Here is a 15549-nt window from a genome sequence, read left to right on the forward strand (position 1 = left end):
CTGCCTGCAGCTCATCTATACCAAGGGGCAGGAATACTTGTGGCATCACTGAACTAATATTGAGAAGAACAATGTGTACTGTAAACCTTTTTGAAGCCCCAGTCTGGGAGCACATCTTAATGAAGAGTGCTCTCTGCTACAATAAACAAACTGTTAGCAGTCTTCAGGGGGTTTCAGCACTGCTTGAAGTTTCTGAAAGCCTTTAGAAGTCTGTGTAAAGCTCTAAAAAAGACAACAATTGGTACTCCCACTACAACATACCCTACAACACAATGGTGTCTTTAAATAAAAAGAAAAGAAGCATACAAGTTTTTGTTTATTTAAAAGGCATGGTGTATGTATAACATACTGCCTAATACTTAATATGTTACCTTTCTAAACTGTCACAAAGGTTGCATTTTGCGCTGCATTTAGTGTAGAACTGTTACCTTATGTTACAGTTCAGTGTGCTGCCAGGTTGTGACATGTTCCTCCCTGTGCAAGACAAAGCCTTGAGAATCGATTAATCAAATAAACCAAAGTTCAACTTTAGAAGCTAGATGTGAGATTCCAAAACTAAAAAAAAAAGGAGGGGGCAGGGTGGGGGTTGATAATGACACATGTCTGAAGATAAGGCAAAACTAGACACTTCACGGTACACTGCAATGCATGTGCAAATGCAAGAAGTGCTTTAAAAATCAACCATACTAGGAGAAATTGTGAGCCTTTCAGATCAGTGTACTCGTCCCTGGGAGGGAGTGGAGTGCTATTGCCAAGACCAACCAACCGGGATCCACCTACCAAGGTAGAAAATAGGTTAAGCAACTATATGCCAGGATCCATTTGTCTGATATGGGCAAATACATTATTGGTTCTTTGCGTGCTTGCAATACAGGAACCTCAATTGGTGTTAGTGAATGTTGTCAAGTATTCATAGTCAATACAAACACATAAAGATAGTATGCACAAGTTTATTGGTTGTAATTAGCATCTCAGTATTTTCAGTAATTTCAGTATTCTCAACCAGTATTTACATATGTATTTTACTTATTACATTGAGTTCCAATTGTATCATTATTTGCAGAACAGTTTTCTTTTTTACAATAATAAACATTTTAAAAATGCCTTCCTACAAGAAGTGTCAAAACAGGATACCAAAACACGACTTCAACTTGTAAAAAAAGGTAAATGTTAGCTACCATCAAGATACCATGGCACCATAATTTGCAGTTCGTCCACATGTCAGATCTACAGAAACCTGAGGTTGGCCACTGGCTAGTAGATAGGAAGAACACCATTTGCTGCCCTGAATAGAAATTTGGATAACAAAAGCTTCAGGTTGTTGGAAGAACCTGGTATACCTCCAAGAAAACCAGCAGGCTGCACAAAAAATCATCTAACAAATTCCTCTACCCATGCTAAACATGTGATTAGATGCAGCCAATGTATCTTCTGAAAAATTTTCATCAGGTTCCAGCAGGAACAGTAGAACAGAGCGGGGCCAGCAGGACTACCCATGTATCAAATTTTAGCTGGTTTATCAGGAACCGGTCGAAATTTGCTCAGGGTTTGGCCAATTTTATAGGTGAGAGGCCATCTGCAGTCTGACTTTTGATGTTCTGCTCATGTGACTGACCTCATATTGATAACACACACCCCTGAGGGCACATGACAGCACAGCATAACAGATCCCTGTAGTTGAAAAGAATTTAAATAACTACAGGGGTCTGTGTTTGATACTGCTATGGGTACTTAGGAGATGGAAGACCACGTGTGCTATTGGCTTGAATTTAAATGACTGATAGGGCAGTAAAAACCTCAGAGGGGCTTCTTACCTCTAACTCTTAGATCAAAGGCTCACCCTAAATATCATAAATGTGATTCATACTCTTTAAAGGTATTTCAGTAGTAGATTTTGGTGCTTCGTTTGCAGCCAACATAATCAGAGAGTCATACCATGTAAACGTTTTCTGTTCCTATTATGTCAAATTAAAGATATAAAAGGAGTTTTATTTTGAACTATTCTATAGTATTATGATGGCAGCTTTATATAGATTTCATCATTATTAAGTTATATGAAATACTTTTTTTTTTTAAATTCACAGTGACAGTTCTTTACAAACAGAAGTATCATCTGTACAAACATAAGTGCTCCATGTGCACATTCTTTTTTAATACTGCTGACTTTACTCTTTTTTTGCCATTAGCTTAACATGTGTAGACCACCTTACAAAGGTCATGCAAGCTTTGCGATTGGAAGAAGAGAGACCAACCAATTACATGTTTATAGACTTTTTAAATCCATATGCTCAAATCAATAAGTCTTTGCCTGCCCCTCTACTAATTATGCCTAAATTAGTTCTATATTAATTACTCTGTCCTTTAAATTAAGTAGCAGATAGTAATTTGTTTGCAGGGGGTGGGGTGACTGATAGACAAAGTTAACAAGGGTATGCTGGGTCCACACTGGCAGATGTCTGCATTGGACTCTCTACCACTGTAGGTGATTGCTCAATGTCAGTCAGTAACCTCTGTGTCACCCATCTATTGATAAAGATGCTATTTTTTCTAAGAATGATATCAGTTAAAGTATGGCCAGCACTACTTGTTTGACCCAGACCATGCTTGATGGTCTGGCAAAAAAACAAAACACAATTTTCATTTGAATTGTCACATAGATACTTTGATTTTCCTATAAGTTATGTAGAATTCTTATAATCTAACATGCAAACACAAAAATGTCAACAGTAAAACAGCAGCATACAATAAAACTTAACACATCCTGTCTGAATAATAAGAATTATACACTGTTGTTAAGTCTTGAATACAAATTCAAGGAAGCAGGAGGACACTGCGACCTGTAAGTGAACAGTATAGGACGTAAAGGAAACCTGCACCAGGAGAAACACTAAACTCCTTAAAATACTAGTTGTCAGACTGTGACTGGCTGCTATACATTCTTATTTATCCAGAACAAGTATACAGCCAAATAAGTCAGAGCCTCTGAAATGCATGGTTGTTTTAGGTCAGTGACCAAAATTACTGAAGCCACTGGACTAGCATGATATCCAGAGTGCTAGAATGCTCAGTGCTCTCAGCACAAAAAAAAAGTGGACCAGCAGCAAAAATGGCAGAGCAGAAATGAGTAGTTTATATATCTGACGAACTGCAAACGCCTCCATACAAAACCCATTGAGTCCTAAAATCTGCACTGCCATGTCATTAAGCTTAAAGCTTAATTTGTAAAGATAAAACACAAATATATCATAATTTGGCCTCTCAGGCCTCTGTACTGACTTCTGGAAATGCTCATGATTTATCCAGATCGTTCCATACAGAAAAAAAAAAAAATGGAAAAAATGCAAGAATACCTATTTACCTATGGTAAAAAAATGCATTCCCTCAACAATACATTTGATCCAGTGTTTAAAGTCCCCTAAAAGAATTTAAAAAGGTCTAACTTTTTTTTTCTTACTTCACTACTAACTAGTGCATAAAAAGTGTAAACACTATCAACAAACTTAAAGCTGAGGACCCTTAAATATAAACTGCAGTATTACTAAAGAAAATAAAACCTTATGCCTATAAAACTACACTATACATCCAACTAAGTATTTTCCATTCCGTCACAGTGGATTAAAGTCCCATTGGACATCACATATAAAGGAAACCCCAGATTCCATTCACATTCACCACATACAGGATGTCTTAACTGAAAGTGATATAATCCTTAGAATGTTCCATATGCATCTCCTCGAGCTGCTACTGCAAAAGCTGGATAGGCTTCGTAGGTGGCATAAGCGGCAAGGTCTTGTCCCAAGGCGACTGCTTGTTTTAGTTGGGTGGCAGCAGCTACTGCAGCTGGCGAGCTAGCTATGGCATATCCTAAAATTGAAATTAAGCAAAATATTAAAAATTTGAATGGATTGGTATATTAGATCAAGGACTGTATGTTTTAGCCATAGGATCCAAATTCACTTAGAAAATGCTAGAAAAATCTGAGTGGTTGGCTAGAGTAGAAAAAAAAATCTTGGTATAGATACTGTCACACATTAAAGGGAATCTGCCACAGAGGCATCTGATTGGTATAATCCAGAAACAGATTACATAAATACTCATAAAATCACCTTTATTGCCATAAACTACTGGCAATCAAAAATACACAAATACCAATTGTATAAAAATACATTTTTAAACACACAATATAATACAATCATGTGATTTTTTTTAGCTCAAGAAGATTTGTCTTAGTGGGAAATATTAGGTAATTCAAATTACTTGTGCTTGTGCTGTGAAATTCTTCTTTTCCTAACTTGTAATAAACTTGGTTGATTGTGCCAGTTCCTGTGTCCCCCTGCCTCTGCTGACCACAATAATCAGGCTGCTAAGCCCTGATTACTGTGGTCAGTTTACCTGCCCCTATCATCCGCTGCTCTCATCTTTCCTCTGACAGTACCTTACCCTTCCACTGTTAGCATGAGAGTGCTTTCCTCCCTGTCCCTCCCACCGCTATTCAGCTGAATAATGCAGCACATCAATGTATCCCATGCAGGTATGCTGTCGTTAACAAAAGTGTACGTGTTTGTTTAAAATGAAAAGGCAAAATACCTTTTCTGAAACCACAGCTGTACGGTCACCTGATCCCCCTGTTCTAGCCAGCCCCAATCTATGGAGAGAAGCAGGGGGGGCTGAGAAACTTGGTGTCCTGCTCTCAGTGCTTCAGTCCCTGCTAGCAGTATCAGCAGCAATAGGCAAATAGCCATTTTACCAATCCCTGGGACCTCCTGCTGTAGAAGGGGAGGCCAAAAGTCAAGGAAAATATAGGCAGTTTTGTAAGTGTCATCCGTTCTTGGAATATGTTGTTTAAAACTGGTGGTGCAATTTCATCTTAAATGGAGCAATGAAAGAGCTGTTTTTTTCATTCACCCCTTTACCACATTACAGTTAAAATACCCAACCAGTACTGGAGTCTGCCACTGCATAATACCCAGATATGATGCAAGTTACAGGGAGGGACAACCTTTTGTAGCATTATGCAAAAAGCCCTGTCTGTCCTGGAACTAGAACAATATCTGAGAATAAATAATGGCAATAAATTGCTATTGAGTGAGAAAACGGTATCATGCCCACATCCCTAATTGGTACAGAATTAACATAGGACACATAAAGATGCTCACTGTACCTGTTCCCCTAAGTATTTACTAATTCATTTTATACTTGCTGGCCAACACATCTGGTGCAATGCCATCTTCTTCATTTTGTATATCTGCTCTATTTTAGGTGTCTGTGCCATAAGGCATATAGATCAGAACCAGCTAGGATTCTGGTTGGTCATTCACTAACTCTTTACCTGTTACGATAAACTTACTCTAATGCCACATACACACGACCGGAGTTTCAGGCAGACTGGGTCCGATCATGTGTGGGCTAATCTGATCGTTTTTCATTTAAAAAATCTGACGGACCTAGACAGAGAACATATTTCAAATCTGTCAGACCGACTCAATTCCTATTGGGAAAACTGTTCGTCTGTATGCTGGTCCGATGGACCAAATACGATGCAAGGGAAGCCATTGGCTACTGGCTATTGAACTTCCTTTTTTAGTCCCGTCTTACGTCATCACGTTCAAAACGAATGGACTTTCGAATGGACTTAGTGTGGCCAAGTCCGTTCGTTTGGAAAGTCCGTCAGAACTCCGCCGAAAGTCCGTCGGGAAGACCGTCGGACCTAATCTGCAGGAAAGTTCTGTCGTGTGTACGCGGCATAAAAAAACAGACATGAACCTTGAATCCATCAGAACAACACCCTTACAACCAGAGTTTAAGCCTAACATGTTTATATAGACAAGAGTTTCATTAAAAGAAAACTTTGATGGAAGAAACATAGAAGCTGTCATTGCTGACTTTTTATTGAAAATACTAGCCAGCCATTACAGACCCCATTCTTCTCTGTGGACAACAATAATTATAGCCTATAAGGGTGAACAAGGAGGGATGCTAGCTCGGCATTTACTATATGTACTATAGTGAAAAGATGAACATGATGAAAGATTGGTACACATATTGGAATTACCTGCAAAGGCTGCTTGTGGCTCAGCACTCTCTGTTGGGATTCCTAAGGTCTGAAGTGTATACTCAGCTGCATAGTTTTTTGCTTCATCCACAGATATACAAAGCTTTGGAGGAGTAAATGGGTGGCTATAACAGCAATATAACAATATTGAAATGTTACAGTTGGCCTAAATGGTACTATGTCTTCCAAAAGGCTATAAAAGTTAATGATGATGACTAGCTAAAGTTTTGTGTTATTATTGCAGTGTTTCCTTGCTCATGCAGTGTATGTGACACTTTCCAGCACCCAATTACCGCTTCTTCCTTCTCTACTGCCATACACAGAGCCTGTGCAATGCTGGCTTGAATGTTGGCATATTCTGATTCTTGCTAGGCCGGACAAAGTTTGAGCCATGGGTGTCCCTGTTGGTACCACTTGGTTTAACAAACTTCAATATGAAATTTGAATTAGTTGGGCAGAAAATTTTCAAATGAACTGCGGATGCAAGCCAATCAGTAACTGCTCAGGTATTCTGTAAGGCAGGGGAACAGCAGCTCTCAAATTAGAATGATCAGTAGGGCAGATTCCTCCATTCACATTATTTATGGAAGAACTCTTAATGTGTACGGCTATCTTAAAATAAAACTATAGGCAAAACTGTTTTTTTTTTCATTTTGGATAGAGCAAGAGAGGGTTATAACTTTTTCATCATCTGTTTCCTATTGCTGTGATTTTTCTTCACTTCCTGTCCCAAAGCCAAACAGGAAGTGAGAGGAAATCCCTGCAAATTAGGAGAATCCATTTGGGGATCCCTAGGTCAACTAGTGTCCCCATCAGAAGATTTCCCCTCTATTACTTTTCTGGGACAACTCAAAATTTGGGACTTTTACGTTAATTTCAGTGATATTGATCTCTTTAACGGGGGGCACAGACAGTAAAAAAAACCTCCACTCTATCCAAAACGAGCAAAAAAGTTTTGCCTTTAGTTATATTTTAAGATATGAGTTAATATGATTGCCTCAAGTACATTTATTATTACAAACTATGACAAAGAACCAACATTTTTTTTAAACATAAATTTACATAAGTAACAGCGTTTACTTCTTCTGTGTGCATATCTTACATTTTTAAAAGACTTTAGATTACCATTTAAACAAAGTGCCTATGATGTCACCCTTACATCTTCCAGGTCAAATTAAGTCTCACCTCTTCTACATAGGCACAGTCCACCTCTGGATGACCTTTTGCCCTAAAGTCAGTTGGGTTAGGGTTGTCCTGGCTTGGGCCTATTAAACTGCAGATAGCAACCAATTTTCCATGCAATTCACTCAAATATGTCAGTCATTTTAGATGTCTGTCAGTCTTGTCCATGTGTCAAAGTTTGCATCATTTTATCATGCCTGTGACCAGCAATATCTGAAGGTCTGTTCAAATGGTAGTTGTAGAATAATATAAACAATGACAATCCCCGTTTCTACTATTAAACTATAGTTTGCAACAGTGAGTACATTTTACTTGAATAAAACTAATTATATATTTTTCATTTTAATTTCTATTTTTCCATGGAGAGTTTCTAAGCAGAAATACGAATAACTCAGAGTACATGCTAGGCCTCACAGGTCAACATTTCTAATAGAACTATCAAAAACAAATAAAATAGTGAGCTCCTTGAACAGTGTAGCTGCTAGCACCCAAGGTGGCTATGCAAACTTTGTAAACAAATCCAATCAATGAAAGTGCAGTGCTTAATTATATGTATCCATATGTGCGTGTGCATGAAACATGTTGGGAGGGTCCTATGTGCTCACATCACTCCACCACATCCTCAGAGTGGTGGCCATTACTGTTTTATTCTGCTGCAGCAGTTTTTATGTAACATTTTTTTTGCATAAACTACAAACCTTTTTGGGCCCCTGGTGGTGAGCTTTTTAGATGCAGTTTGTGGCTTCCTGTAATAATGGTTCTATGCTACAAACTAAATGAAGCAACAAGTGCCTGCTAAGGAATATATATTGAAGCCTTCATATGTTTTACTTCTGGTGAGTGCATGCTGTGGTGGAGGCTCACTTGTATTGGATCTTCTCATAACACCTTGTGGAATTTGGTCTTTGAGTCCAAACACTGGAAGAAGCTTCTCATACTTGGTGGGCACTTCTATATTTATTTCTACTTTTATGTTTGTATTTGCATTATTATTATTATTAGGACTTTCATTTTATTAGACATTTATTGTATATATATTTTTGCACTTTTATTTAAAAAATATTTAACACTTAATTGGGATACCACATCTGTACCATAATTAAGTGATGCACTTTTATTGATTGGATTTCTAATAGAACTGTTAATATTATCCAATCATTTTCTCAGTTTAAAAGTAATCTGATTTGCTGATAATTATTGCTAGAAATGTTATTTATCCTTTAGAATCTATCTATGCATAATTTATCACTTCTAATGTAAAATGAATATCAAAACACATATTTAGCAAAAAGGTAATACAACAACATTATATGACAGAATACAACTGTTGCAGTCTGTCTGAATATTACATCTTTAAACCCCTGAGCACAAAAGAATGTCCAAAATAATATAAACACTTACATAGCAGGGTTCTGACTAGCAAGGAGGGGAATGGTGATTTTATATAGAAACAATTGTCTCTGGTCTTGACCGATTGCAGAGTGCAGTTGGTATACTGGCTGACCCCAGTTATTTTTTTGACAGATTTCCTCCAGCACCTTTAAAAATAGGAACATGTCTGTAAAGTCAGTTTACATTTTCATATACAGAACACGTGTATAAAATATAAACCTCTACAATGAAGACCCAAACATACAGCAAAAAAATAAATTAAAAATCTAAATTTATTCTGAGATTTATTGAATCTGGGCCATCCAGGGCCAATTCAGATCCGTATTTAACAAAAATTTGTATAGTGTGTAATTACAGTTTTTTTACTTCTAAAATCCAATAAATCCATATGCTGATCTTTCTAACATAAACTTAATTTTAGGACAATATGTGTCTCTTATGTTGTGCATAGATTTGTACATTTTTTTTTACAGTTGTTTAAAACAGTACTACACTTTAACTATTCATTTTCTTTAAATATGGATTGGGTGTTCACACATAATGGCAAGAATAATTTTAAAATATTAAATTGTAGAATTGTAGTGTAGCAGTCATTATTTATTATAGTCATTTATATATCACTGACAATGTTTGCAGCACTGTATATCCTGTACATTCATATCCCCCCCTGCCCTCAAGGAGTTTACAATCCCAGAAACTTATACATAAACAGGAATACTAGGGCCAATTTAAACAAGAGCCAATTAAATGGCATGTCTTTAGAGTGTGGGAGGAGATCCACACAAGCAGAGGGAGAACATGTAGTGAGTGGTTTGGCTGGGAGTCAAAACAAGAACCCCAGAATTGCAAGGCAGAATTGTTGACCACTAAACCACCATAGGAAACAAAGCAGTACAGTGACAACTGTAAACTGAAATCTCAAAGAGTGTATCTTAAAGCATGCTTTGGGCTATAGCACTTTGCACGTTCTCATGTCTTAAGCTGGGTACACACTACATTTTTTACATGCAACTCTGAGGGTTGCACAAAAAACTGGTCAGCTCCGGTCGGAGCCGCTGTACTAACCATGCGATCTCCCCTGCTGAGCTGTTGTGATCTGACAGGGGGACAACCCCCTGCCAGAACACTCCGATCAGTGCTCTCTGCCATTGGCTAAGAGTGCTGATCGGGAGATGGTCGGCTGCTGGTTTTACAACATGCATGTCCGACAGAAGCCAGCCGAAAGACTAACATACGCACAGGCAGAATGTCGCCCATTATTTGAACCAGCAAATGTCTCCTGAAATTCTACCTGTGTGTACGGGGCTTTACTGTCTTCCTAAATTAACAGGGAAAATAAAGTAAATAAGCAATCTATCCTTGGAGAGGTCCTATAATATTAACAACCCTTGTATGCAAGGGCAAAACTTAAGCCTCTTGTACACATGGGCTGATTATCAGCTGGTATTGGCATGTTCAACAGAAACCTGCTGACATTCAACCAGTGTGCATGGCAGCCTGTCTGACAGAAGCTGGCCGAACATCTGGCTTCTGTCGAAGCTGCATAACCAAAAAACATCTGCCGACTGATGGCTGAGAGTGCTGACCAGTGTGTTCTGGTGAGAGGGCAGTCTCCCTGTCAGAATATAATAGCTCAGCTGGGAGATCGCTGTACTAACATTGAGCACTTCTGTTTTTTTCTCATTCAGCCCTCTGGGCAAAAAATAAATAAAATAAAAGTTTTAGTGTGTACCTAACTTAAAGAGGAGCTCCAGTCTCTTAAGTGAAAATTAAAAGTCAGCAGCTACAAAAAACTGTAGCTGCTGACTTTTAATAAACAGCCACTCACCTCTCAAACGATCCAGCGATATGCTCACCCCAGCCCTTTTTGGCCCTGTGTCGCCGGCATGGGCATCTTTACTAAGGGCACCCAGCTGTGCCAGCTTGCAGCTTCACAGCCAGGTGCCCACTGTGCATGTGCTAGAGGCTCTGCACACTGTGAATTATCCCGCAGTCCTCTGGGTCCTGTTATGTGTCCCCGAAGACTTTGTGAGGGTGGGGGGGGGAGGAGAACTTCTGCTTCCAATCTCCTAGGTGGTAGGAGCATGAGTGGGAGCAGGTACCTGTCAAAATCTGGTACCCACTTCCCTCTTTCTCCCCAAAAGCTCCATTTCAAAAACAGGAGCGGGGGAAGAGGCCCTAAAGTGGAATTTCCTCTTTTGGGTGGAGCTCCACTTTAAGTTTGGGCATAGTTGGTTTGAATTTCAGCTGCTTGGCTTGCAAGAGACAGAGGAAAAATGCCTCATCTGATAAGATGCAGTCAGTATTTATCTGGTAATTTTCCACTTGGCTCAGTTAATTTTAAAATTTTATTGAGCCAGATGGTGCTTGCAGGGCCACCCTCTGCTCAATTTTCAGTTAAAGTGGTTTTAAACCTCAGACATGAAATATGAACAAAGTATATCCTTCTCTAATGTCTCAATTAAGAGCACTGAGTGTCATTTCTGTCTGCTGCTTCATTCCTCTGCTGAATCACTTCTGGCAGGTTTTCCTGATACCAAGAGAAAAATGGTGACAGGAAAGGGACCTCCAGCTGACAAACTCAGCTCTGTTCCTGTGTGCTGTGTAAAGGGGGTGTGTCCCTTCCCTCCAACCAGCTCTCAGAGCTCCACTCACTGAGCTCTGCAGAGTGTAACTTTGGCTCCCTGCCACTTTTTTCTGAACTCACTGCAGATAAACAGGTACAACTTATGTAGGAGGATTTGTTTCACATCTGTATATCACCTGAGGCCAGTAACTTTACTGGGTAGGCTTTACAACTACTTTAATTCAGCATTCATTTGGCTGAAATTTGATATGCCTATTTTAAGTCTAGAGTATGGCAGGAGATCTGTAATAACTGAAGAGCCACTTGATCCTTAAAGACTGGGAAATGATAAAAAATGATCAATATGCTAAAGGATAAAACAAATAGCTCCCTATGGTGTAAACTACACAAGTACAACATGGTAGCAATTAATATCACATGATCTGCAATGTTATGTGTGACAGATAGCTATTTGTGTAGCTTACATAATTGGGAGCCATTTGTCTGACAATTCATTGATAGCAGTTTAATAGCATTGCTAAGTTACTAAATATTGCCTGTGTAACTCTAATAGACAACAATAAATAAATATCATAAAGTATATGGACTTCTATAATAAGAAATGATCTCTGAAAGATGCTGCACATACATGCAGTGCATGAACAAAGCCATCTACCATTTTTTTTAAATAATATTTAGGCATGCCATTAAAATTTAGAAGTATGCTAAGTGACCTTCAAGATTTCAATATACATTAACTTCCTGTCAGTTAGTCAGCGCAGTCGATGTGTTCCTGTAATTTATTGTCTAATTCCAGGATACAGAACTCAAGGTTCTGTTCTCTAACTAATGGCGTATTTTCTTATCTAGAAATTAAGGCAAATAGCTTTTCAGCAGATGCGTATGTGGTCAGATAAATACCATAATGGAAACATCGTATTTGATAATATGCTGTCAGACTACACTCTGCTAAAAATACTTCAAGACGCAAAATGCTTTTTTGGCATATTACATCTATCACTATTACTTTTATTATTCACATTACACTACTAATGAGTATTATACCAAGAGCCTTACCTATACTACCCATATATTCATACATTTCTTCCTCCCGATTTAGCAAGACATTATAATATGTTTCTAAAAGATTATGTTCATTCATTTTTTAACACTGGATTTTCCTAAACCAGAATTCCCATGTTCATATTTGGTCAGTGATGTCACCACATTCCTAACCCTTTGTATATACTTCTGATAAGAAGTCATGTACAGTGTGAGCAGATGGGTCAGTATTTCAATGTTTTTTTTTCTTTTGGTAATCAGCAGGGGATGTTTGTTAATGATGCTGGAATTACAATGCTTTGTTTTTATTTTTTTAAATTATGCACTTGTCTGTATTTATTGACAGCCGATTTTTATGTGAATGAGTATGAGTACTATATACCTCTTGCTCATTCACTTGAAGAGGTGTGGATATCTGAGGGACCCCTTATCTTAAAGGGGGCTTCCATAATCCAAAAAGTCTTCTCTGCATCACCACAACCACTGGGCCAGACTTGTGGGGAAGGAGCCCTTGTTCCCATCAACATAGGGCCACTTCTCCTGCTGGAGGCATATGGCCTGGTATAGTTCAGGCCTGCCGGGCTGCATGCTCAGATAAAGGGTCTGGTATTGATTTGTAAGGTGACCACGGAGCTTAATTTATTAAAGATGGAAAGTGCAAAATCTTGAATAGAAACCAATCAGCTTCCAGTTATTTTTTTCAAAGCTTAATTGAACAAGCTGAAGTTAGAAGCTGATTGGCTGCAATGCACACATATGTAATTTCCCTCTTAAAAAAAAAAAATACCAGATTCAAAGGGGCTGATATAAGTTCTGATATTGATTTCTGAAGTGGTGCCATGTTTTTTTTTTTTTTGCATGCCCCTTCACAGGAAAGTTTAAGGGACCCCCAAGCAGGTTGATTTTTTTAACCCCTTCACACCAACGTAACACAAATATGCTGCCTCACTGGACTGGGCTTTTTTCTGTGGGGCCGCCTATTAGAGTATCTCCCTTAGTATGGGGCCCCAGACTCAGGAGGAGACCCCAGCACAAATGATCGGGACCCAGAATTCAAGATAGCCTCTGATTGGCTTTTACATAATCAGTACTGTGAAGCATGCCCTGTGTTTTCTTTCCCTGTAAACAGAGGAGAGAGATACAGTGGGAAAAAAAAGTCTGTGTAAAAAAATGTATTAATAATAGAACAATTCAATAAAAATATCCAAAAAAAAAACCTAGATCAAGGCTGGATCTAGGTGAGTTTCAGGGTTAGTGTTTTGGTCAAGGTCAGGGTCAAAGGTGAGGGTCACAGGTTAGGGACAGTATTTTTTTTTGGACAGAATTTTATTTGGACAGAATTTTATTTTTATGTTATTTTTTAAGTCAGTGTGTTTTAGGTAGGATAAAAAAGCAAAATGCGCACTATGGTTTTTAGGTTTTTACAGGTACATACAACAACTAAATATACATATGTGGTATCGCTGCGATCGTCAGGGGCAGGAGAATTTAATTTAGGTTGCTCTTTGGTGGTAGGTTATGGTAGTACCAAACAATGTACAGCTAAATTTAAAACAAAATATTTTTTTGTATTATTTTTAGCCAATTTTCCTTGATAAAGAAAAAGAAAAGAAAAAAAAGGATCCTGCTCCTTTAATGCATGTTATACAGCACAGTGCTTCCACTGTGTAATTTGGCCCTCTGTATCACCTGAAATACCTGGCTGATCCTGACAGTTTCTACCCTCCCCTTAGTAAATGGACCATGGTTTATCATGGCTGCTGAGCCCTGACACAGTGGTCAGTTTATGTGCCCCTGTCACCTGCAGATCACCTGTCCTCCTCTGTGCTCTCTCCCCCCTGCTCCTGTGTCAGTGCCTGCCCCCCTCCCCTCCTGCTGCTAAAACAACTTTTATTGTCCTCTATAATCCTGTGTCCTAATGACAAGTGCTCTTGGTTGCGTAATTTATAATAAAAATGCCTTCTTTACCATATTTCAGAGAATTTCCCGGTGATCATGTGACCGGCCAGCTCACTCTCTCTCCTCTCCTCCTGACTGACGTCAGCAGAGGGAATTTTGGCCCTGCCCGCTGCATCTATGAGTTGGGGGAGGAGACAGCTGGCTGGTCACGTGATCACCGGGAAACGCTTTGAAATATGGTAAAGAAGGCATTTTTTTATATAAATCAATCAGACAGGAGCATTTGTCATTAGGACACAGAAAGGATTATAATAAATAGTCAAAGTGGGTTAACAACCACTTTAACATTTACCACCCAATGAAAGGCCAATTTGTCTTGAAAAAAACCCAAAGTATAATCAACTTGGATGAACAAACATGGATGAACAAAGTAGTTGTGATGATATGTATGGTTTTACTAACATATGTCAACGTTGCAAAATTGTACTTAGTCATTTCGATTTGTTTTACCCTTAGGCGCGACGGGGTAAGGAATAGTGCATTTTTAATACTAATCTTTCAGCATTTTCAAATTCACTGCTCTCTTCAAAATGTTATTTATTATTATTTTTTATTATTTTATTATTATCATCGTTTTATGTCCTTTGGGGCAGTTTTCAACCGTCCGTGCACTTTTTTTGCCAATCCCTTGGCGGTTTGCCTTAAAAATGGAGAAGAATGATTTACAAGGTTCAGCTTTTTTTGACTTCAGTAGGGTTTGGATTTGGCATCTAAACTTTTAATATGTTCGGCTAAACCTTTACTGACCAAAACCAGGTGTGTTCTACTCATCCTTAGTGACTTTGTCTTCTGCCTACCTTTTTGGGCACAGATTCCAGAGCTACTGGAGTAAATTCATTGCTTCTCAAATCTTGTTTTTTTTTTCCTTACTCTACCCCTTCTGAATTAAAGCTGTTAGGTCAGCTTGGATTCTAATTGGTAGTGATCTAATGCAATGGTGTGAAACTGATGCCTTCTAGCAAAGGACGACTTCAAAAAAGCTTGATAACCTGACCATTCTAGAGGTAAGCATCTTCAAAGTCTTCCAGTAGGAATGAGCCAAGCATTTGTGTTTATGAAGCACTTTACTGTCAGAGGTGCCAGATCTAGGTCTATAACCACTGACTAGATCTGTATTCACCATTAAGCTCAAATTGGCCTGATTTTTATTGGACGGGATGCACACGTGGATGAGTGACAAAGGATCTCAGGTTGGGTCTCTTGGGTTATACCTAAGATCCTCGTTTATTGCTCTGACCGTTTGTATCCTCCCTAAGTTTGTTAATGGAAGCTTGCATGCTAATCCAGTGAAAGTAATCTTTTTCTATTTTTGTATTGGTAAATATAAAATTCAATA

At 38.5% G+C, this 15549-nt stretch overlaps 1 protein-coding gene across 2 annotated transcripts in view; it reads right to left on the reverse strand.

Moving 5' to 3' along the window:
* Positions 1-936: 936 nt before the first annotated feature.
* Positions 937-15549, reverse strand: part of A1CF (APOBEC1 complementation factor) — an 80736-nt gene continuing 66123 nt past the window's right edge. For both annotated transcript variants that reach the window (XM_077454154.1, XM_077454153.1), the window contains exons 10-12: positions 8636-8772; positions 6053-6177; positions 937-3864 (exon numbers count right to left, since the gene is read on the reverse strand). In XM_077454154.1, coding sequence (XP_077310280.1) covers positions 3710-3864; positions 6053-6177; positions 8636-8772 — 417 coding nt within the window. In that variant the 3' untranslated portion in view covers positions 937-3709. The remainder of the gene's footprint in view (positions 3865-6052; positions 6178-8635; positions 8773-15549) is intronic.

Source organism: Lithobates pipiens, unplaced genomic scaffold (assembly GCF_037356315.1).
Source record: "Lithobates pipiens isolate NorthernLeopardFrog02 unplaced genomic scaffold, aLitPip1_a1.2 Scaffold_25, whole genome shotgun sequence".
NCBI classification, from domain to species: Eukaryota; Metazoa; Chordata; class Amphibia; order Anura; family Ranidae; genus Lithobates; species Lithobates pipiens.